This window comes from Phalangium opilio, unplaced genomic scaffold, assembly GCF_054372755.1.
Source record: "Phalangium opilio isolate 3A_F unplaced genomic scaffold, DU_Popi_V2 ptg000537l_1, whole genome shotgun sequence".
Taxonomy (NCBI): Eukaryota; Metazoa; Arthropoda; class Arachnida; order Opiliones; family Phalangiidae; genus Phalangium; species Phalangium opilio.
The window spans coordinates 1,356,892-1,379,561 of NW_028324243.1; the positions used below are offsets into that span (position 1 = coordinate 1,356,892).

At 38.0% G+C, this 22,670-nt stretch overlaps 3 protein-coding genes across 3 annotated transcripts in view; 1 reads left to right on the forward strand and 2 right to left on the reverse strand.

Moving 5' to 3' along the window:
- Positions 1–4,208: 4,208 nt before the first annotated feature.
- LOC149588725 (uncharacterized) lies at positions 4,209–4,974 on the reverse strand. The gene is made up of 3 exons (XM_089862092.1): positions 4,956–4,974; positions 4,664–4,903; positions 4,209–4,594 (listed from the first exon to the last, which is right to left on the reverse strand). The coding sequence occupies exons 1-3, from the start codon at positions 4,972–4,974 to the stop codon at positions 4,209–4,211; spliced, it is 645 nt and encodes a 214-aa protein (XP_089718218.1).
- Positions 4,975–13,352: 8,378 nt separating this feature from the next.
- The window catches only part of LOC149588726 (nose resistant to fluoxetine protein 6-like), a 29,416-nt gene continuing 20,098 nt past the window's right edge, over positions 13,353–22,670 (forward strand). The window contains exons 1-2 of the mRNA XM_089862264.1: positions 13,353–13,523; positions 14,514–14,628. The gene's annotated coding sequence lies outside the window, so the exon portion shown is untranslated. The remainder of the gene's footprint in view (positions 13,524–14,513; positions 14,629–22,670) is intronic.
- LOC149588727 (sterile alpha motif domain-containing protein 3-like) lies at positions 16,004–18,541 on the reverse strand. Its single transcript, XM_089862265.1, has 8 exons — positions 18,116–18,541; positions 17,808–18,032; positions 17,573–17,666; positions 17,206–17,382; positions 16,898–17,095; positions 16,631–16,811; positions 16,495–16,571; positions 16,004–16,422 (listed from the first exon to the last, which is right to left on the reverse strand). Coding segments are annotated over exons 2-8 (1,011 nt in total). The 5' UTR covers positions 17,810–18,032; positions 18,116–18,541; the 3' UTR covers positions 16,004–16,140.

Here is a 22,670-nt window from a genome sequence, read left to right on the forward strand (position 1 = left end):
CTAATGCAGACGACGTAAATGAGACTCGACTGAGAAAATCTTTGGGGATTGCCTCTTATAAATCGCGGGCGCTGATTGGCCGGTAGGTCGCTTTACCTAAATTCAAATGCATGTTTTGGATACAAAACTTCAATTATTGTTTAATACTATAAATAGCTCTTCAAAAAATCCGAAAAAATTCAAGGCGGCATATTTCAACATAAGGAATCAAAATAAAAATACTTAATTTTTGCCAATAGTGTCCCTTTAACGAATAAAGTAACTCTTAAGTTAGAACTAGCTCGTGCAGATTAATTTACGAAACACAACAATGGTAAACGCAACAATCAAAGTTGGCACACGTTAGACCAATGCTTCGTAGCATACTATCCAGTTTAGCATACCATGCTCTGCCAGCCTGTTTTAGGCCATACCATGAGTTAATAATATGTTAGCTCCCTATAAGTTACTCAGGCAATTAATTTTTATACCCCAGCGTTTTCTTCCGCGCCGCCGGCTTCCCAATTATATGCGACGCTCTGCGGCCGCCACTTGAACGAAAATCTTATTTACTCTTCTTTCCGGTTTTTTCCCCGGAAGCGCGTGTAGTGGAAGCTAGCCAATGATATCGGCGCTATTTAAGCAGCCGAATATTTCGCTCAGTAGCCTCGGTTAAGGAAACAGTTAAGAGATCAGTGGATTGGATTTAGCTCAGTTGTACAATTTTCTGGTTTCAGGTCACAATAACAACTCTTATCTTTAGAATTCTTTATCAATATCGGCAAATTGCATTGATTTCCTGCATTTTTTTGTCTCAGTACTGAAACAAACGCCATGATTTAATGTTAAATTGTTAAAACATAAACATTCACGACTAAAACACTCTTTTGGTGAAAAAGCAGCCGACGACTCGAGGTCGAGGAGCCGTACGAGCGGGATTTTTTTTTCGACAAGAGAGAGCGCAACATTCGGATTCTTTCCCGCGCGGGCGAAATGAGAAGAAATCGCTGGATACATTACGCCTATGGAGCCCGAGTAACTTATAGGGAGATAACATATTATTAACTCATGGCCATACAGGGCTTTCTGTAGTTTGCAAACGAGGACATTTCCATTCGTGTCTTTCTTTTCAAATCCCTTTGGTTGTTTCATGAAGATATCTTTTTCGAGGTCGCCATGTAAATAAGCCGTGACTACATCCATTTGATGTACGTCCCAATCGAAGTGCGCTGCTAAGGCGAGTAGTACTCGCAGGGTGGTGTATTTGACTACTGGTGCAAAGGTTTCTGCGTAGTCTATTCCATCCCTTTGGAAACAACCTTGGACTACTAATCGAGCTTTGTAGCGTTCTATGGATCCATCGACGTGTCGCTTGATTTTATAAATCCATTTATTTCCTATCGGAGTACAATCGTCTGCGCGTTCCGCAAGCGTAAATGTGCCATTTTTCATAAGGGAATCGTACTCTTGTTGCATGGCATTCTTCCATTTTAAAGCATCTCCGCTTCGCAACGCGTCTTCGTACGAACAAGGCTCATTTGTATCACTTTCGTTTTCTTCATTAACGAGTTAAAGGTAATCGCCAAGAGAAACAACAGGAATAATGTCTTCGCAGTTTTCTGACTCCGCAGTGATGGACTCTTATTCTTTGGCAAAGTCCACATATTCATCTTGTCCATAGCGAATGGGGGGTTTCCGGTTCCTCACGGGATATCTTCTTGGCTCGTGTTCCGCAATGACGTTGTCTAGATCGCTTCCTTCTGGCTGATTGATATCTGCCTCCAGTGCATCCGCTTGGGGGCGATACACGACGGGACCTACGTCGATTTCAAATTCTATTTGCGGCTCGAGACGGACCGCTGCGTTGGTTTCTGCTGAGATACATGGTGTTGATATGACTTCCACGAGAAACGGTTCCGTGTCCTCTTTGTGTCGTGCGCTCTTGCCATTTGACTTTCAATGAATGTGACATCCCGTGACACCGGAGCAGGACAATTTGGTCTCGCCGAATTGGTCTCGCCATTTTGGTCTCGCCAATTTGGTCGCGGGACAATTGGTCTCACCGATTTGGTCTCGGTACTATTTGGTCTCGGTACTATTTGGTCTCGGGACTATTTGGTCTCGGGACTATTTGGTATCGGGATTAATTGGTATCGTGATTATTTGGTCTCGGGACTATTTGGTCTCGTGATTATTTGGTTACCTAATTAGTTGCCTCCTTTTCCAAAGCAATAGTCCCAATAAATCGTTGCCACCTTTTCCAAAATTTTCTCCTATTAATTAGCTGTCACCTTTTTGCAAAATATTCTCCTATTAATTAGCTGCCACCTTTTCCAAAACATTCTCCTATTAATTAGCTGCCACCTTTTCCAAAACATTCTCCTACTAATTAGCTGTCACCTGTTTGCAAAATATTCTCCTAATAGTTAGCTGCCACCTTTTCCAAAATATTCTCCGATTAATTAGCTGCCACCTTTTCCTAAATATTCTCCTTTTAATTAGCTGTCACCTTTTTGCACAATATTCTCCTATTAATTAGCTGTCACCTTTTTGCAAAATATTCTCCTAATAGCTGCCACTTTTTCCAAAATATTCTCCTATTAATTAGCTGCCACCTTTTCCAAAACATTCTCCTACTAATTAGCTGCCACCTTTTCCAAAACATTCTCCTACTGATTAGCTGTCACCTTTTTGCAAAATATTCCCCTAATAGTTAGCTGCCACCTTTTCCAAAATATTCTCCAATTAATTAGCTGCCACCTTTTCCAAAATATTCTCCTATTAATTATCTGACACCTTTTCCAAAACATTCTCCTATTAATTAGCTGCCACCTTTTCCAAAACATTCTCCTACTAATTAGCTGCCACCTTTTCCAAAACATTCTCCTACTGATTAGCTGTCACCTTTTTGCAAAATATTCCCCTAATAGTTAGCTGCCACCTTTTCCAAAATATTCTCCAATTAATTAGCTGCCACCTTTTCCAAAATATTCTCCTATTAATTAGCTGCCACCTTTTCCAAAACATTCTCCTATTAATTAGCTGCCACCTTTTCCAAAACATTCTCCTACTAATTAGCTGCCACCTTTTCCAAAACATTCTCCTACTGATTAGCTGTCACCTTTTTGCAAAATATTCCCCTAATAGTTAGCTGCCACCTTTTCCAAAATATTCTCCAATTAATTAGCTGCCACCTTTTCCAAAATATTCTCCAATTAATTAGCTGCCACCTTTTCCAAAATATTCTCCTATTAATTATCTGACACCTTTTCCAAAATATTTCTATTATTGCTAATAAATTGTTCGTGGTAAGAGGCGGGCTTTTAATGCTCATATAAATAATCTTCTTACCTCCAAACAAGGTTGGGTTGGGTTAGGTCCCGAGACCCATTTGTCCCGAGAAACAATTTTCCCGAGAAACAATTGTCCCGAGACCCAATTGTCCCGAGACCCAATTGTCCCGAGAAAAAATTGTCCCGAGACCCAATTGTCCCGAGACCCATTTGTCCCGAGACCCAATTGTCCCGAGACCCATTTGTCCCGAGACCAAAACGGCGAGACCAAATCGGCGAGACCATAACGGCGAGACCAAATTTTTGCGTACCGCCGTGACACAGTTAGCTCGTAGGTTGTAGGATTCATTAAGCGGTATCCCTTTTGTGTCAAACTGTATCCAACGAACATTAATTCTTTTGACTTCAGGTCCCACTTCGTCCGTTTTTCTTTCGGAATATGCGCAAACGCTCTGCATCCAAATACTTTCAGGTGCTTTACATTGGGCCTTTCGCCACTCCATACTTCTAATGGTGTTTTGTTCTTGACAGCTACGGTTGGTGACCTATTCTTCAGGTAACACGCCGTATTGACTGCCTCGGCCCAAAAACGTTTTGGCAGGTTAGCATCCGCTAACATTGCGCGCGCTCTTTCCACCAGCGTGCGATTCGTTCGTTCAGCTACTCCATTCTGCTCTGGACAATATGGTACTGTCGTTTGATGGGTAAAACCTTCATCCTGAAGGAACTTGTTCATCTTCGTGTTGACGTACTCCGTTCCATTGTCCGTTCTTATGCGTTTGATAACGTTCCCCGTCTCTTTTTCAACTTGTACTGTGACCGCCTGAAAAACTTCAAGTACTTCGCTTTTCGCTTTTAGAAAGTAGACGAAAGTCATTCGTGATACGTCATCAATAAGGCAGAACATGTATCTGGCCCCACCAATCGAGTTTTCCGTCATGGGTCCACATAAATCTGAATGTATAGTAGCTCTAAGAGATTTTGCTTTCTCTGTATTTTCTTCTTTGGAAATGCATTCCTATGCTGTTTCCCCATAACGTAGGGTACGCAAATCGTTTGTTCGGGCATTGATGGGCAATATATACTATCAACTATGCCTCTTAGGCGGCGCATTCCGCCAATGCTTAAGTGTCCTAAGCGTTGATGACAAATTGTGAACGTTAACGTGTCAGACACATGGTAAAGTTTCTCCCAGGCAACGTCTAGTCGATTAAGACCATTTTCTTCTGCGGCAATAGCAAGTGTTTGTCCAGTTTGTTTACAATGGATTCTTACGGTTTCGTCGAAAACAACTAGCAAACCGTCTTCCCGAAGCTTGGAGACTGATATTAAATTCTCACTTAAGTTAGGAACGACCAAAACCTAGCTCAGGCGCAAAGTCGTCACTTGACCCTCTACTTTGATTGGTAATGTGACGTTTCCAATCCCATTGAACTGTAACGATCCCTGTGCAGTCTGGATTCTTTTTGAGGTTTCGTTTTGATAATCCTCAACCCACGCTGCCTGCGCCGTCATATGTGATGTAGCGCCGGAGTCGATCAGCCAATCGCCTATTCTTTTTGCTGCACCATCATCTTCATAATGGATGTGTGCCTTTTTCACAGTTTCCTTTTTCTTGTGGTCATCCTTGTCTTTTCGTACATCTTTCTCCTTGTATCAACAATCCACGGCTTTATGGCCTACTTTCTGACATTTGTTGCATTTCCCTTTGAAACGTTTCTTCGTCGTAGTGGTAACATTATCCAGAAACTAAAACACAGGTGTGATCCCGCCATTGAGGTGTTTTCTCTTTTTCTCTCATTCTCTCGCTCGCTTAGAAGCACCGCTATAGGAAGTGTCTAGTTGACTAGCCTCCTGCCCGTAGTGAACTTTGGCACCGTCTGGCGATGACGCCCCTGCGTTTTCCGAAATGATCTTTACGCTTGCTAAAATGATTACGCGTAATGCGTAACCGGTGTAAAGTAGGGGGGTGACGTTTCAAATGAAGACTGAGTTATGACCAAGAAATTCTAAAGTACGGAAGTTCCAGTGCAACTTTACCTTCATAGAGGCGACAATAGAAATGTAGCATTTCGATTTTCGAAATTTAATGTATAAATTCGCGCAACACCCTGGTTTGGCATCTATTAAATATTTACATTTTCCATTCGAGTTATGCCAAAGCTCGCTTGCTCTTTTTAGACATCCAGTAGAACATTTCAAATATTCAATACTGATCCCTCAACACGTACTCCCTTCAAAATAATTAATTTCATGATAAAATGTTTTCGGAAAATGTAATTGTTCTTGAATAAGCGTAGATATGTAATTTTTTCAATTAATTTAGAGGGACTAGATCGATTAACAGTTTAATTAGTTGATTGAATTAAATATTGATTAAGGATTGAGTGGATAAAAATAACTAGAAAAAAATTTCAATATCTGAACTTCAGTAAACCTCACACATATCGTTTGTTTTTTCGGCCTTGGTCCAAACCCAGACGTTTTTTTTATAATAAACGTTGGAGTCGAGAATCTGATCATAATGTTTATAACTATAGGTATAATTAGTAATTTTAGTTTTTATATTACAGATGTATGGCAAGGATTAGGAGGAAGTAAACGTTAAAATTTTGTTCTTAATGAAAAAAAAATTCCAGTTTGACTGGCTAGTGTAGAAGAGAGTTAAGTGAAGTTGGTAGTCTCTACAAACCTCTTTGGTTGTTTGAAAACTTAGTGAAAGATAACTCTTTTTTAATCTTTCTTAATAAATGTAAACTCTTATAAAAATAAAACTAAATTGACATGTTTAATCTACGTGTGAATTATATTTTAGCTTACTTAGTTTCAAAATAAAATGAGCTAAAATGGCTTTCAGGAAATAATGAAATTTTTCTCATTTTTTGTAGTTATATAGGCTACACTCAATTTTTTTTTATCCGTAAAAATATAGATTTTATCGCAGACGTAACGGTAAAATTCACGGTGGTTTCTGTGAAAAACACAGATTCTAACGCAGACCGTATCAACTGACAGATATTTAATGCAGGCTTTAAATGTTGAAAGTACAGTTTTTTCTGTATAACTTGCACATTTTTAACGCTGATTATATTTGTTAAAATAACAGATTTTTAAGGAAGACCGTAACTTTAAAATTTGCAGTTTTTTCTGTACAAATGACAGATATTTAACGTAGACCATTACTGTTACATTTATTTTTATTCAGTTAACATAACAGGTAGTTAACGCAGACTTTATATGTTAAAAGAACAGTTTTTTCTGTAAAAACAACTGATTGTTTAAGCAGACCATAAGTGTAAACTTTGCAGCTTTTTCTGTAACTACAACAAATTTTTAACGCAGACCATGACTGTTAAAGGCACAGTAGTTTTTTTTTCTAAAAATAACACATTTTTAAAGTAGTTATTGTCTGTAAAAAATACAGATTTGAAAGCAGTTATTGTCTGTAAGAAATACAGATTTGGAAAGCAGTTATTGTCTGCAAGAAATACAGATTTTGGAAGCAAATATTTTCTGTAAAAAATACAGATTTTGAAAGAAGTTATTGTCTATAAAAAATACAGATTTTGAAAGCAGTTATTGTCTGTAAGAAATACAGATTTTGAAAGCAGTTATTGTCTGAAAGAAATACTGATTTTGAAAGCAGTTATTTTCTGTAAAAAATACAGATTTTGAAAGCAGTTATTGTCTGTAAAAATACAGATTTTGAAAGAAGTTATTGTCTGTAAAAAATACAGATTTTGGAAGCAGTTATTGTCTGTAAGAAATACAGATTTTGGAAGCAGTTATTTTCTGTAAAAAATACAGATTTTGAAAGCAGTTATTGTCTGTAAAAAATACAGATTTTGAAAGAAGTTATTGTCTGTAAAAAATACAGATTTTGGAAGCAGTTATTGTCTGTAAGAAATACAGATTTTGGAAGCAGTTATTTTCTGTAAAAAATACAGATTTTGAAAGCAGTTATTGTCTGTAAAATTACAGATTTTGAAAGCAGTTATTGTCTGCAAGAAATACAGATTTTGGAAGCAGTTATTTTCTGTAAAAAATACTGATTTTGAAAGCAGTTATTGTCTGTAAAAAATACAGATTTTGAAAGAAGTTATTGTCTGTAAAAAATACAGATTTTGAAAGCAGTTATTGTCTGTAAGAAATACAGATTTTGGAAGCAGTTCTATTCTTAGCAATAACGAAACATCTGTTAATACTACTGATTTTTTCTGAAAAATCAATGGGCAGACTTATCTGTACAATTTACATTAGTTTTCAGGCATCACGTGCTGCCAGAAGATTTCTGTAATTTTTACAGAACTATTTTCTCTCAGTGTAGGTTGGTTATTTAGTTATTTAGAAGACCTGTGATGCACCTAAAAAGGCAGTGCACGCGATTCCATGGCTAATTCAATAGTAAAGGAGACTGGTAATAGTGACGGGTTTGTTAGTTCAAAAATCGTGGCACGAGGACAGTTTTAAAGTTCAGTATAAAAGTTGGCCTCTAAAAACGTGTAAGAGTTTGTAGAAGCATGGGCCAAGAATGTAAGAGGACTAGGCAGGGTCGCGAAAAGGCGTCCAACGGAAAAAACGGCCACTAGTAGCGCGATCTATCGGCTACTAACTTAACCAAACCTAACCTAACGTAGAAGTAATGTTTTGGAAAAGGCATATTATTTGAGAAGTCAATGAAGCTAAACATCAATATTTTGGAAAAGGCGTAACATTGTTAAATGATTTATAAAATATTACTAACCTAACATAACAGTAATGTCTTGGAAAAGGCATATTATTTGAGAAGTCAATGAAGCTAAACATCAATATTTTGGAAAAGGCGTAACATTGTTAAATGATTTATAAAATATTACTAACCTAACCTAACCTAACGTAACCTAACCTAAAAGTAAAATTGATTTTCTGATTAAACTTCTTGATATTGCAGCAAATAATATGTGTTCACCAATAACATTCTTCAATAAATTTCAGGAAATAACTTCCATTTTTGGAAATTGTCTAACCCAGCGCAATGGTTAAAGTGATTGGGATGATCGAAGAAGTTAAGCAGCATCGAGCGCCGTCAGTACTTGGGAGGGAGATCTCTTAATGGTAAGGTTAGATTACGTTAGGTATGGTTAGGTTATAACTGCTTAACTTCTTCGATCATCCCAATCACTTTAACCATTGCGCTACTGGAGCCCGGCAACTCAAGGAAAACGCTATGATTTTATATGTGTAAACCCATCCCATTCAGTCGAAAGCTCTTCCATATAACTATTTCCATTCAGTAGAAAATCGCTCTTTGTGCTATAAATTGTTTTAATTTTGGCTACAATTTTAAAAATCTGAATTCGATCCAACGGGATTCTATCCAATAGGATATTACCGTAAAAGGCCTAAATTTTTATGGTAATACAATTGTAAGTTCTTATCTAGAAGGACTTACCGGCCCCCTAGAATTTTCTTATTAATATAAAATATAATTTGCTTCATTTTGTAATATTGTATCTCTCTTCATTCGCCGTAATAGTAGAAGCTGTGGATATATAGGGCCTAATGGTCGCCATTTCGTACAAAACTTTTAACTCCCTCGAATTACGGAGGAGGTATATTATTGAAAGTCCTTTTTGAGGTAAATCATCTATGGAGGAACCAAGTTTGTTGAGAATTAGTTATACCCTTACTTTTTGCTACTTATATCCGCTTCCTCGAAATAAAAACCACTTTGAGTTATGAGCTTCATCACAAAAAGAAAAAGACGTTCAAGGTCTTCAAGACCCTTGCCTTTAAAATAGACATAGAGCTTATTTGAAGGCAAAATTAAAATAGAATCTCATGTGAACGGCTTAAGTATCTTTTCCTCTTCCATTCATATTTGGAAATAGTCTAACCACATTGTGCTGGATTATGTTAAGTCTTTCTTTAAAACTTCTTGTTCTTAATGCGTTGATAGTTTGGCAAGTAAACGCGCATTATTTAAGCAACTTGCCTCTTAGTATATATGACAGTAAAATAGTTCTACAAAAATGGAATGCCCTTGAAGATGACTTTAAAGATTATGGAACCAATTTGGCTAATGATTTTCAGTCTACCATTGACGCTCTCAAATCCAACAACGTTACCGTTTCAAATCTTTGTACGGTGGCGTTATCAGAAATGGTTACCGCATTGAGGGAATACAAATTATGGGCCTATGAAAGTAAGTACTAGACTAATATTGAAACTCTGCTAAATTATTAATAGCCTAACTTAAATAAACTACGTTATAAATTTAATCAGAAGTGAGATGAGACCAGAAGTACTGAGCTAACCAAATTCTTCACTCGGCGAAAGTGAATATTCTTGATAACACAAGAACGGTTGGCCCTCTAGTAGCGGTTTCTGAATTTTCCCTCCAAAACGTGATGGTAGACGGCCGAACTAGATTCAAGCTCCCGCGTCCGTGTTACTCGGCTTTAGGTTGAGGGGAAGGGGATAGGAAATGTTTTTGGAACTCGACCAATTTTTTTCTCAGTAGTGTAGGCGCGTGGGAAGCGGCATAAAATCCTCAAATTTGTTCACTAGTGCCAGGATCTACTATCAATGCTAGAGCTCTTCACTTCTAGTCTCATCTCACTTCTGATTTAATCAAAAAATCTCAGGTTGAATTTTTAATTCCTTCTAATGATTAAGATTTATATTATTCTAACTGAGCGGTATCTCGATATTGATTGGATTTAACATTTTTCATATTGTGTTTATTGCTTTGAAACATTTCCACTGTACTACATACACGTGTTTAAAACAATGAAATCCTAATATCAATTTATGTTATAAAAATAACCGTAAATACCCATTAATAGAAGTACAGAAAATCAGAGTGAATAGCCCCTCGATGCCCAAACAAAAATTATAACCCTTAATCCTTACTTGAATAAATTTACTTATAATTGTAATATGTATCCGGGGCTACAAACTAGTACTTTCTTTTAAAATTCTTCTCGATTTGTGGAAAAATACACGTAACTTCTAACAGAAGTCCATTAAATTAGCCTAGGAAGTAACCAAAAGCGGGGTTTGGGACTCCGCTCTCTTGTGTAGCAATACTGAAGAAGGGCGACACATTCGCCACCTCGCGGTAATTTTTCTCAGATCTCCGGTTTAAGTGCGACTCGTACGCCAAAATTTGCCCTATCGAGAGAGAAAAAACTATTGGCTGAAAATGAACACTGTATCTCTAAAAAGACCGGAAAACGCCCCCTTCCACTGTAAAACCGAGCCCTCTTTAGCATAGGAGAAGGGATGGGGGTGTAAATTTTGGAACAGTCAAGGTCATTCAGTTTTTTATGACTCTTCATAAACCTATTGAAAAAAAACTATTTAAAGGGAGGGTGAAGTAGAAAATCAAGTGATTTTTCATCGATACTTCTACTAATTACAAGACCAGTCTGCAGAGCCAAACATTCAGGAAATACTTCCGAATGATTTTAAAATTCAAATTAGGTTCAGATTAGAGGATAATTATAAATACGGACGTCCGACCAATCGCGTAACCCCCTGCCTTTTTATAATTAGTAGAAGAATCGATAAAAAACCACTTGATTTTCTACTTCACCCTCCCTTTAACAACCGTGGCCGTTCCTTTTTTTAATTTTTTATAAAGCAAACAAAATACACTTTAGAGATCCAGCGTTCATGGGCTGAAGGGTATGGTCCCATTTCTCCCAATTCTGTGTTTCCCAAAATACATTTTTATCCCAAACTTTCCGATTCCCAGTTCTCCCAATCTTATATTTCCCAATCGGAATTTTTATCCCAAACTATTCAATTCTCATTTCTCCCAATCGAATGGTTTCGTCTAATATTTTATGCTGCAAATGGTTGCTTTCAAAACGTTAGGTTAGGTTAGGTTATTATCCTATTAATTAGCTGCCACCTTTTCCAAAACATTCTCCTACTAATTAGCTGCTACCTTTTCCAAAATATTCTCCTAATAGTTAGCTGCCACCTTTTCCAAAACAATGGTTCCAATAATTCTTCGCCACCTTTTCCAAAATATTCTCCTATTAATTAGTTGCCACCTTTTCCAAAATATTCTCCTAATCAATAGTTGCCACCTTTTCCAAAATATTCTCCTATTAATTAGTTGCCACCTTTTCCAAAATATTCTCCTATTAGTTAGTTGCCACCTTTTCCAAAATATTCTCCTATTAATTAGTTGCCACCTTTTCCAAAATATTCTCCTATTAATTAGTTGCCACCTTTTCCAAAATATTCTTCTATTAATTAGTTATCACCTTTTCCAAAATATTCTCCTATTAATTAGTTGCCACCTTTTCCAAAATATTCTCCAATTAATTAGTTGCCATCTTTTCCAAAATATTCTCCTATTAATTAGTTGGCACCTTTTCCAAAGTATTCTCCTATTAATTAGTTGCCACCTTTTCCAAAGTATTCTCCTATTAATTAGTTGCCACCTTTTCCAAAATATTCTCCTATTAATTAGTTGCCACCTTTTCCAAAATATTCTCCTATTAATTAGTTGCCACCTTTTCCAAAATATTCTCCTAATAATTAGTTGCCGCCTTTTCCTAAATATTCTCCTATTAATTAGCTGCCACCTTTTCCAAAACATTCAACAACGCCTGAATTTAATATTTTTCGGTTCATTTGATGTACCTTAATGCTTTTGGGGGGTTGCACATAAGTCAATTTGGATTAGCAGCCCTATCCCTCCAATAAATAAATAAATAAATAAATTCTCCTACTAATTAGCTGCCACCTTTTCCAAAACAATGGTTCCTTTAATTCGTTGCCACCTTTTCCAAAACAATGGTTCCTTTAATTCGTTGCCACCTTTTCCAAAATATTCTCCTATTAATTAGTTGGCACCTTTTCCAAAATATTCTCCTATTAATTAGTTGCCACCTTTTTCTAAATATTCTCCTATTAATTAGCTGCCACCTTTTTCTAAATATTCTCCTATTAATTAGCTGCCACCTTTTCCTAAACATTCTCCTACTGAATATGTAAAACATATCATTGTTAATAAAACAAAAAATTCTCTTTGAACTTATTAACATATGTTTTATGCTGAATTGGGACAAAAGAAATTGGGGGAAAAGACATAGTGTTGGGTCAAATGGGATTGGGAAATATGGGAATTGGGAGAAACGGTTTGGGTTAAATGGGAGTAAATCGGCTGAAGAAGTCACGCCCCGCTCACGTCAAGAAAGACTTCCTAGAGAGGAGCTCGAGATTTCTAACTGTGTTAGGAAAGGGGGAAAAATTTAACCCCCTATTCATGGAGCTAGAAAGAGTTTTTATCCCAGCAGAGACGTACGCTATACCAGCCATTGTAATTGTTCACTTTCTAGGCTAATTTAATGGACTTCTGCTTCTAATAATAAAAACCACCTTAAGACCTTTCTAAACGTCGCCGTACTTCCTTTTGCTTTTTAAAAATTTCACTCGATTTCTTTGAATTTTGAAATATGGGAGCGTGAAACCCTCGTTGTTGACGGATAGCAGGAATTTTAATGGGAGTAGGGAATCTTCAATCTAAAATAAGTTAATGCCATAATCCTCTCTCCCTCGCTTTAAATATATCGAGCAAACGTAAAACACAATTCAAAATTCTTAACCTTACCTACTAGCACAATTAAATGCAATGCTTAGACTTGCTATTATAATCCCCATCCTTCTACTGCCAAAGGCGGTTCTCCTTCACGCCAATGCCACCGCCAACAATAACAGGCCAGGTCAAACTAAGACCCACATCGTTGATGTTCATGATAAAAATAAAGTTGCTAAGGGTGTTTTAAGAATCCATAAAGTTAATGCGACATTTGCGTGCTGCGTGCAAAAGACTAAATTTTCAAATAGAGATAACATTTAATACTCAAACTTTAAGGAATGTTTTGGGAACGACCTTTAAAGGTACCACTTCAGGGTTGATCCTTTCCATAGTTTAATTAAAAACCATTAAGTTAAGATATCATAGACAAATAGTATTTTTATTGAAAATAAATGCTGTGAAAACTTTTCTTTTTAGTGTTAGACGCAACGGGAAAGCTTCCATCTGGCATTCTTTCGTTTTCAACAAGTGAATTGGGATCGTACGAGCAATGTCTTCGCATTTCTGCACCCATGAGTTCAATAACTGAGAACCCCATCGATTGCCAATATTGTCTACTGAAATTCATCTTGCCTCTTCCAGAAAAAACTGAGAAATCTCTTCCGCTTGGAAACATTTTTCCCTTCACAAACCACACTTTTAAGACGCAGGTTAGATTAAAAATTAGTTGCTTTAAGTTTAACGCAAACCAGCTATATTGAAGAAATCCGATCTTAATGACCGTTTAATAAACAAGTTGGGAAACGAAAATAAACCTCTCCGAGTCGAGACGTTTTTCTTAAATAATTGAATAAATATAATTGATATTAATAATTATGGGAATCGTCAGTAACTTAGCCTAATGTTAGTTAAGTGGTTTTAAGAAACGTGTTTCCTAAAATCTTTTAAACATAGCTATAGTTGACATTTGAATTCTAGCGTATGTCTCTTTAATAACTTTTGAAAATGTAGCGTATATAAGGCGATTGATTCAAATTAATTGATAAGAAAACTCGCAATTGTGTGAACCTTTGGTGGAAGCCCAGCCATTGGGAGGCCAAACATAATTCGTAACCCTAGCCGATTGCCGCGTACATCTTAACCCAAACGACGATAATGGAAGTGCGAACGCCTTCCGCATATAGTATACATGTTTGCTCCGATTTGCCAACTGTGAACGCGGTGACAGACTCAAAGATGGTGCAACACTTGGTTTGAACTTACCACGCGGTTAGAACAAGGATAATGCATATAAGGGGAGACTCGGAGTCAGACGAAATGCACGTAGTTCCCTGTCCCTAAAACGTTAGCGTGCCGTACCCCGGTAACCATGGTTACCGCTACCTCCTCACGGCAAGAGATCGTACGTTAAATCAATGCGTTCTAGCCCCCTTGCTCTAGCCTTTCGAGCCTGTTTATGATTTAGAATATCCCTCGTTTCCAACAATGATCACGTGACGAGCACCTTTACCAATGACTTGCACGTTGGAGTAGCGCAAAATTGAATGCGGTGTGTCTGCCTCGTTTTTTTAACTCCCCCTTTCCACAACGAGTCTCCCCTGTTATGTCTCCTCCTTGGTTAGAAGCATCAAATTTCCCGCATACGCGCAGTGTGATCCGCGATTAAACATCTGAATAACTAAAAGTAATGGTTTGTTAAGGTATTTGAGCATTGGAAACAGTTCTTCTGATTTCTGTACAGTACAGCACCAACTCTTGGAATATGTCTTCCATCAGCATGCACCCAAGAAGATACAAGTTCCATCTCTAAATTTTGTAAGTGGTGCATAAATTGTTGCTTTATTTTTAGAACTATTTTCAAGTACTGTTTCCTTCTATAATAGAATACTTTTGCTAAGATTTTTGAGAAAGGTCAAAAATAGAATCTGGTGTTCTTTAGGCCATTGAGGCTAATACATTATGCGCGTTCACATCTTCGCTTTGCTTGTTTGCAAAATCGCTCTACTGCATCCACATTAGGTTTGCGCTTCTTTGCATCCTCACTTCGCGAAGATTCAAATTTCCCTCGATTATAGGCCAAGAATTTCGAGCCTTCGCGAGAAAATCAGTAAATCACCAAGCGCAGACGAGGGGAATTAATGGTGGGATGCGATGGGCGTCAGGGTGGGGTGGCGTAGCGGTTAGCGCTTTCGCCTCGCAGCAGAGGATCCCGGGTTCGATCCCGGACTGTGGCACCGGGTGAAAAATCTGGGAAGAAATCCTTCTGCGTAGAGTTTGCAAGTTCTCTCCCCACTTGTTAAAGGAGTTTTCCTCCGCGGTCTAACCCGGTTTCTCCTTTCCATCAAAACTTGCAGAGGTTAACGGTAATAGTTAGTATAGGGCGCTGTTGGTTAGCTGTGGCATAGGGGCTAGCCACCACCCCTCTATGCATTGTAAAGGCGTTAGATAAGTGGCAGTAAGTCGCAAGATGACTTGGCCCAATTAGCTAGCTACACTGTTAAAAAAAAGGGGTCATTCGATACCTATAGAGGTATTTGATCGTGCATCTGTGGGAGAACCAATAGAGGTTTTTAAAAATACTCTTTCTAGACAGTACTGGAAAATACCTTAATTTAAAGGTATTTCCATGAAATATAAGGAATGAGAAAGTACCTTTACAAGTATTTTTCCCTGCTTAGAAGGGCATTATTAGGTGCTATAAATGGCAGTTTCCGATGCTAAGAATGGTATTTTTGGGTGTTAAGAATGGTATTTTTGGGTGCTAAGAATGGTATTATTGGGTGCTAAGAACGGTATTATTGTGTGCTAAGAACGGCATTTTTCGGAACTAAGAACGGCATTTTTCGGAGCTAAGAACGGCATTTTTCGGAGCTATGAACGGCATTTTTCGGAGCTAAGAACGGCATTTTTCGGAGCTAAGAACGGCATTTTTCGGTACTATGAACGGCATTTTTCGGTACTAAGAACGGCATTTTTCGGTACTAAGAAGGCATTTTTCGGTACTAAAAATGTTATTTGTCGGTACTAAAAATGGTATTTGTCGGTACTAAAAATGGTATTTGTCGGTACTAAAAATGGCATTTTTGGGTACTAAAAATGGTATTTGTCGGTACTAAAAATGGTATTTGTCGGTACTAAAAATGGTATTTGTCGGTACTAAAAATGGAATTTGTCGGTACTAAAAATGGCATTTTTGGGTACTAAAAATAGTTTTATTTGGTACAAAAAATTTTTTCATTTGGTACTACAAATGGTTTTATTTGCTACTCAAAATGGTACAATATTCATGTAAACTAACCAATGAAATGCGATTTTTGACTGTATTGTTCAGGCACTTAATCGATTGATGGCATTTTTAATAGGCACTGAAATATTTTTCAAATTAGGCCCCACTTGTAGAATAGCCTTTTGGACGAATTCTAATGTCTTCGTAAGTTTTTTCGGGTACTCTATGCCAAAAACGTAGTATGATATAAATAAGGAAACAAATCCTTTTGTTATATTCGAAGACGAAAATATGGCGTTTTCCAAAAGCATTTTCGTTGGTTTTTCTAAAAAATCCTCAGTTTCCAGAATTAAAACGGCATTTTTGTGTTCAGCACCCGGGTCCTAAAATTGAGTAGAATAGGGGTTATAATGGCCGTTTTCGGGAAAACAGAAAACCATGATGTCTAAACCCACTTCAAACTTTATCAGCATTTCAAAACTTTCCTTAAATACCAATGGCAATAGAATAATCGAAGCGTTGATTTGAAGCTCTAAATTAAATCCAAATATTATAAAGTTTGGAAAACATACTTCACCGTTCTATTCATACCATTATACTTTTCTTCAGTTAAAAAATCCTTTTTGGCCAGTAACTGTTCGGTTATCTTTTGAGAAATAGACGTCCGCTTCGTGATGCTTAAGATTTTTGTAGCTAGAGGCATGATGTACGATTTAATTTTCTTCTCGGGGTCTATATCACTGGTTGTCACTCTTCGAAACTCCCTGATAAGCTAATATACATTTACAGAATGAAACAATTAGATTCTTAGAATTTTAATACGATTCACATAATAAATTTTAATTATTCGTAATTCACCTCGTCACCGTTAATTAGATTGGGGAAAATTTCCAAAATTTCGGAGACATACTTGTCTTTCACTAAACTTTGTCTATGATGAAGGGTTCTCTTCATTTTTTCATCAAGCAAAACTTGGTTTGGCTTGGTTTTTTTAAACTCATCTTGGATAATTTTTATATGGGCTTGAATACTCAACTCATCTTCAAGGAAAGACTCCTGGAAAATTTCATCGTCAAACATGTAGAACAAATTACTTTTATTGTTTTAATATTTTCCCTTTAATATTAAGAAAAATGCCATCCTCAAAACGGGGTCTTTGAACTTACAGTCACTTTAATCCTCTGTACTTTCGTTATTGTGTCTTTTTTAGATTCAGGGCTGAGCTCCCTTTTTTTGTTCTTTGAATGACCATGTTTCTTTTTCTTTTCTTGTACGCAATCCAAATGAGTCAAAGGTTTTCGCTCTCTTTTAAATTTTGAAATTAAACTTCCAAGCCAAGTGTCCTTGAGAAAAGAGAGAGAAAATTAATGAAGACAACCCCCATCCAAGAGACTGATACCACATTAAATGGTATCATTTTAAATCCTCATTAATTTAGATTACTGGTGAGCTTTGGCAGTTCATTTCAAGGCACATGCGAAGCATATGGGACCATAAAAGTTGCCAATTGATTAATATATCATTCGAACTTACATATTCAGTCCCAACTTTGGTTCTATCTACTAGAAATCGGTTGTCTCTAACTAAAGCAGACACAACTCTTACGTATTCGTCATGTTGAGGATACCTAGATTAAAAATGGAACAAATAGTATAAATTCGAAAGTTTCATCCGAAAATAAAAGAGCTTTTAAAATATGCACCATGTCAATTTTGATAAAAATGTGCATATTTTGAATAAGCGTAAAGTATAGTTGAATATAGCGTACATTGTATATCGACTCAAATCTTCATATAACAAATCTATTATTTTCGACTTGAATTGTGTTGCGAAAACCAAACTGTTTTTTGAATCAATCAATTGCTGAACAACAGCTGGTAAAGGTGGAACCCTATATCCTAGCGGCAGAGTGGCTATTGGTTTCAAATTCGAATCATCTGCTGTAGAAGAAATCCGACTTTCTAAATCATAATCACTTGATTCAGAATTCCCACTATGGTAGAGAAATTCGTCGAAATTAGGAATAATGAGTATAATTATTTTCAAACCTTAAGTGCATGAATTTTAATTTATTACCTTATTAATGGCAAATCACCAACTTCTAGAGAAGCGGTTTTCTCAACCGTACTGTTAGCTCTATTTTAAAGCTAAGTCAGTAATGCGCCGAGTAACATAATTAAAAGTTAAATTAAAATAGTTTATTAACTTGTGTTTACATATCGAGATCACGAACAGGAATGATTTTAATATTACAATTGTCTCTAGGCGTTTTTAAAATCATGACGTCATACTCTAGATAACGAAAAGCGTTTTTATAAATTTATCAGTTGTTATCACTTATGTCTATTATTAGCCTATTATTACGCATGTCTATTGTTAGCCTATTCTAACGCTTTCATTCGGCCATCCCAATAACTTAGACTCCTGACTAAGCATGATAACAATAATAGTTTACAACAATGGAGATTTTGCTTTTATGTTTACACAGTTTGAAAATTTGGAAGAATTTAATTATCCTAACTTAAATCTTGAAATTGTCTGGTTTTCTTCGGTTTCTACCGCTTCGTCGCTGGTAATCTATTCCTTCCAATTCAGACGCTGCGTGTACTTGATCGTTGGATGAACTTGGAGTGGCTTCTTTACTAGCATTGGTTGTTACTGATGGTTCTTGGGTTATTGCGTTGACTGGTGACAATTGTCCATCAACGTTCTCTTCATCTGAAGAAGATTCGAAACCTTCATGAGCGTCAAATATTTGAAACCTTTTCAGCTTATCTACTGGTGCTGTATTTCTATAGAACTTTTGTGTCCTCTGAGCTTCAGGGATGTCCTCAATTTGATATCTGTCGTAGTTAAGTGCTTTCGTCACAACGTAGGGGCCCTTGAATTTCGGATTTGTTTTTGTTGGTACTCCAGTAGCGATTGGTTCTCGCTGAACCATTACTAGATCTCCCGGTGAATATTCCGCTGCTTTGGCTCTCTTGGCATTATAGCGTAATCGCTGTTTTTCTTGGTCTATACGTATTCGATCTATCGCTTCCATTCTTCGTTTTTGGGTTTCTAGCTCAATTGGTTCTATTGAGTCGTCGTCGATTTCATTTCCCAGCGGATGTCGGGATCGAAAATTAAATAGTAGTGAGAATGGGGTTCTTAAGGTCGCTTTGTGGAACGTATTGTTCAAGCCCCATTGAACTTGCGAAAGATGGTCATCCCAATCTTTTTCATCTTGTCGTGTGCACAAACTTGCTATGGCTGGCGTTATGGTTCTATTGTACCTCTCGACCTGTCCGTTGCCACGAGGCGTTGCCGTTGCGTTCTTGATGTGTATAATCTTTGATTTCTTACACAAATCTTCAAATTCTTTACTTGTATACGATGTACCTTGGTCCGTAATAACTCTTCTTGGTGAACCGAAAAGACCAATAATTTCTTCCAGGGATCTCCGAGCAAATGCGGCTTTTGTATTCCTAACCGGCTTCAATATTGTGAACTTCGTAAATGCATCAACAATGACGATTAAGTATGCATTTCCCTTGGTACTCTTGATAAACGGGCCTAGATGATCCATATGAATTGTATCCATTGGTACGCCCACCTTATCTATGGAATGCAAAAATCCAGGCTTTCTTCCAGACGGGTTTTTGTGATATAGACAATCCAAGCATGAAGATACGTATTGTTGAACGAATCCCTTCATTCGTGGAAACCAATAGGCATTCTTCACTCGGTCATAGGTCTTGTCTACACCAAAATGGCCAACATCGTCATGATTCCATTTTACTACTTGCCAACGAGCCTTCTTCGGAACAGCCCACAGTAACCTCTCTTGCAACTTATCGTCTGAGGATTTCCTGTACAACTTTCCATTTTTCAATACAAATTCCTCCTTCACTTGCTTATCCGCTTGAGTAAGATCAGTCTTCTTATTGAGTTGGTCGATAAGTCTCAATATTTTAGGGTCTTCTTTCTGGGCCATTACGAGCCAATCTTCGTGGGATAAGGATACGTGGCAGATTTGAAACCCCTGTACCACGTCAAGTTCTTCACAATCACCGTGCGGCGCTCGACTTAATGCATCAACGTGTGCCATACTGGAGCCGGGGCGGTGGATAACATCATAATGAAAATCCTGCAACTTTAGACACCATCGAGCGATGCGGGGTACAATATCTTTCTTCGAGATAGTGTTCCGTACGGCGTTACAGTCAGTGACAATCGTAAATTGTTTTCCTAGTAGATATACTCTGAATTTTTCAATCGACCATACTATCGCCAGAGTTTCGAGTTCATGCGAGTGATATCGGCTTTCGTCAGTATTTGTTTTCCGACTTGCGTAGTACACTGGATGCATATTTCCATCGGACCCTTCCTGCATTAATATAGCGCCAAGGCCAACTTGACTGGCATCAGTATGTAATTCCGTCTTGGCACTGTGGTCATACAAAGCCAATAATGGGCGTTCGGTGAGTTTAAGCTTGAGCGTCTCGAATGCCAATTCCTCTGTTGGTCCCCATTTCCATGCTGTTTCTTTACGTAGCAAGTCTGTTAACGGTGAGGCCAATCTTGCAAAGTTCTCGATAAAACGACGGAAGTAGCTTGACAACCCCAGAAATCGTCTGACTTCGTGAACATTCCTCGGTCTTGAAAAAGCACGGACGCATTCAATTTTGCGCGTCCCCGGTCTAATGCCTTCTCCGCTAACTTCGACACCCAGGTAATCAATTTCTTCCATAAGAAAATAGCATTTCCTTTGATTCAGTGTTAATCCAGCTCTTCGGAGGACTTCCAAAATCTCCCGTAAATTTCGAATTCCTTCCGTTGCCGTTACTGATGGCAACAGTATATCGTCCATATACGCCATTGCAACCGTATACAGAAGATTTCCAAGTACAGCATTGATCATACGCTGGAAAACTGCTGGTCCGTTCTTCAGACCGAAAGGCATTACTTCGAACTGGTAGTGCCCGTCCGGAGTTATAAACGCTGTCTTCTCTTTTGATGCTTCGTCGAGTGGAATTTGATAATATCCAGACGCGAGGTCCAAACTTGTGAAATATTTGTTGCCTTGTAATCGTTCAATCTGGTCTTCAATGCGAGGAAGAGGATACGAGTCTCGTTTTGTAATTCGGTTAAGAGCTCGGTAATCGACGCAAAGTCTCTCGTCGCCAGTTTTTTTCTTGACGATTAATATTGGACTTGCAAATGGTGATACGGAGTCGACGATAATCCCTGCAGCCTTTAATTCGTTGATCTTGCTCGAAACCTTTTGTCTCTCCGAGAAGGATAGTCGATATGGGCGGAAGGTCACCGGTTGCTCAGAACTTAGTTCTAATTCCATCTTAGTACTATTTGTACGTCCTATGCTCGAAATGTCCTCCGCAAAGCAATCATGATACTCGTTTAGTAATTCAATCAAGCTCTCCTTGTCATCTTGGGATACATTAGGTCCGATGTTGACATCTCCAACCACGATAGGGTTACCACGCTTAACGTCCAATTGCAAAATCTCGTTCGTCAAAGGTTCGGCCAATGTACAGACTTCGGCTCTCGCTATCCTTTGGCCATTCTTGAACTTCAGTTCCCGCTCGGATACATTGAGTACCGGAACTGTAGTTTTGCCATGTTCGTCGACTGATATAACACTTCGTGGTATGCAATGCTCATAACCCAAACCGCATCGCATCTGCATGTCTACGAAAAGGTCGGACTTCCTCGTTCCTTCCTCTCCTACGTGAACATCAATGAACCCAATGTACTGAGTTGGTATAACAGTCGCCTCTTTAGCCCAAAGATTAATTGCCTTCTCGGGTAGCGTCGGAATTTGAATGTTCTGGAGACAGTTATCTTCCTGATCTGCATCATATGGTTCTTCAAAGATTCGAATTGTATTCTTCCTCCTAATTATCGTAATGTGTGGTTTCTCGCTAAAGGGCTGGCCCACTAGCATCGGTATTTCTTGAGCGTGGTCTGGTACAATGAGGACTTCTACTATAGTTTCAGCCTGATCGAGTTTCACTTTACCCGTGAAAGTTCCCAAAACCTTTGTTACGCCTGCCCCATATCCTTCGATGGTTACTCCTATTGGTGCCGGTTTATATTTAAGTCCTGCATTGTCAGCATCGATTTTACGAATTGTCACGCATTTGCTTCCAAGATCTAAGTAGGACTTCATTGGTTTTCCGTCTATGGTTCCATCCATGAAGTATTTCAGATTGGTATCTTCATTTCGCTTCGAGTCTAGATGATGAACTGTCTTCGTTTTAGTTCTTAATGATGGACAATCCTTTACTTCATGTCCTGTCTTGTGACATTCTGTGCAGCGTTCTCTTTCCTGTGGTTGTGAACAATTCTTCGAAATGTGACCATAGTTCTTACAGTTGAAGCACAGGGGTTCACCCTTCTCGTTATATCTAGGTTTCCGCTTAGTCTTCTTTGTCTGCTCCTCGCTGTTGTAATTTTTACTGCTATTTCCAGTATGACCGCTAGGATGGTTATTCGCAATTCGTGACCTATCCTTCCGGTTTGATTCCCATGTAGAACCCGGTTGACTTTCTCTCAATAAGCCCATTCGTTCTTCCATTAACTTGACGTATTTCAAGAACTCTTGGGGTGACGCGTAGTCTCGAGTACT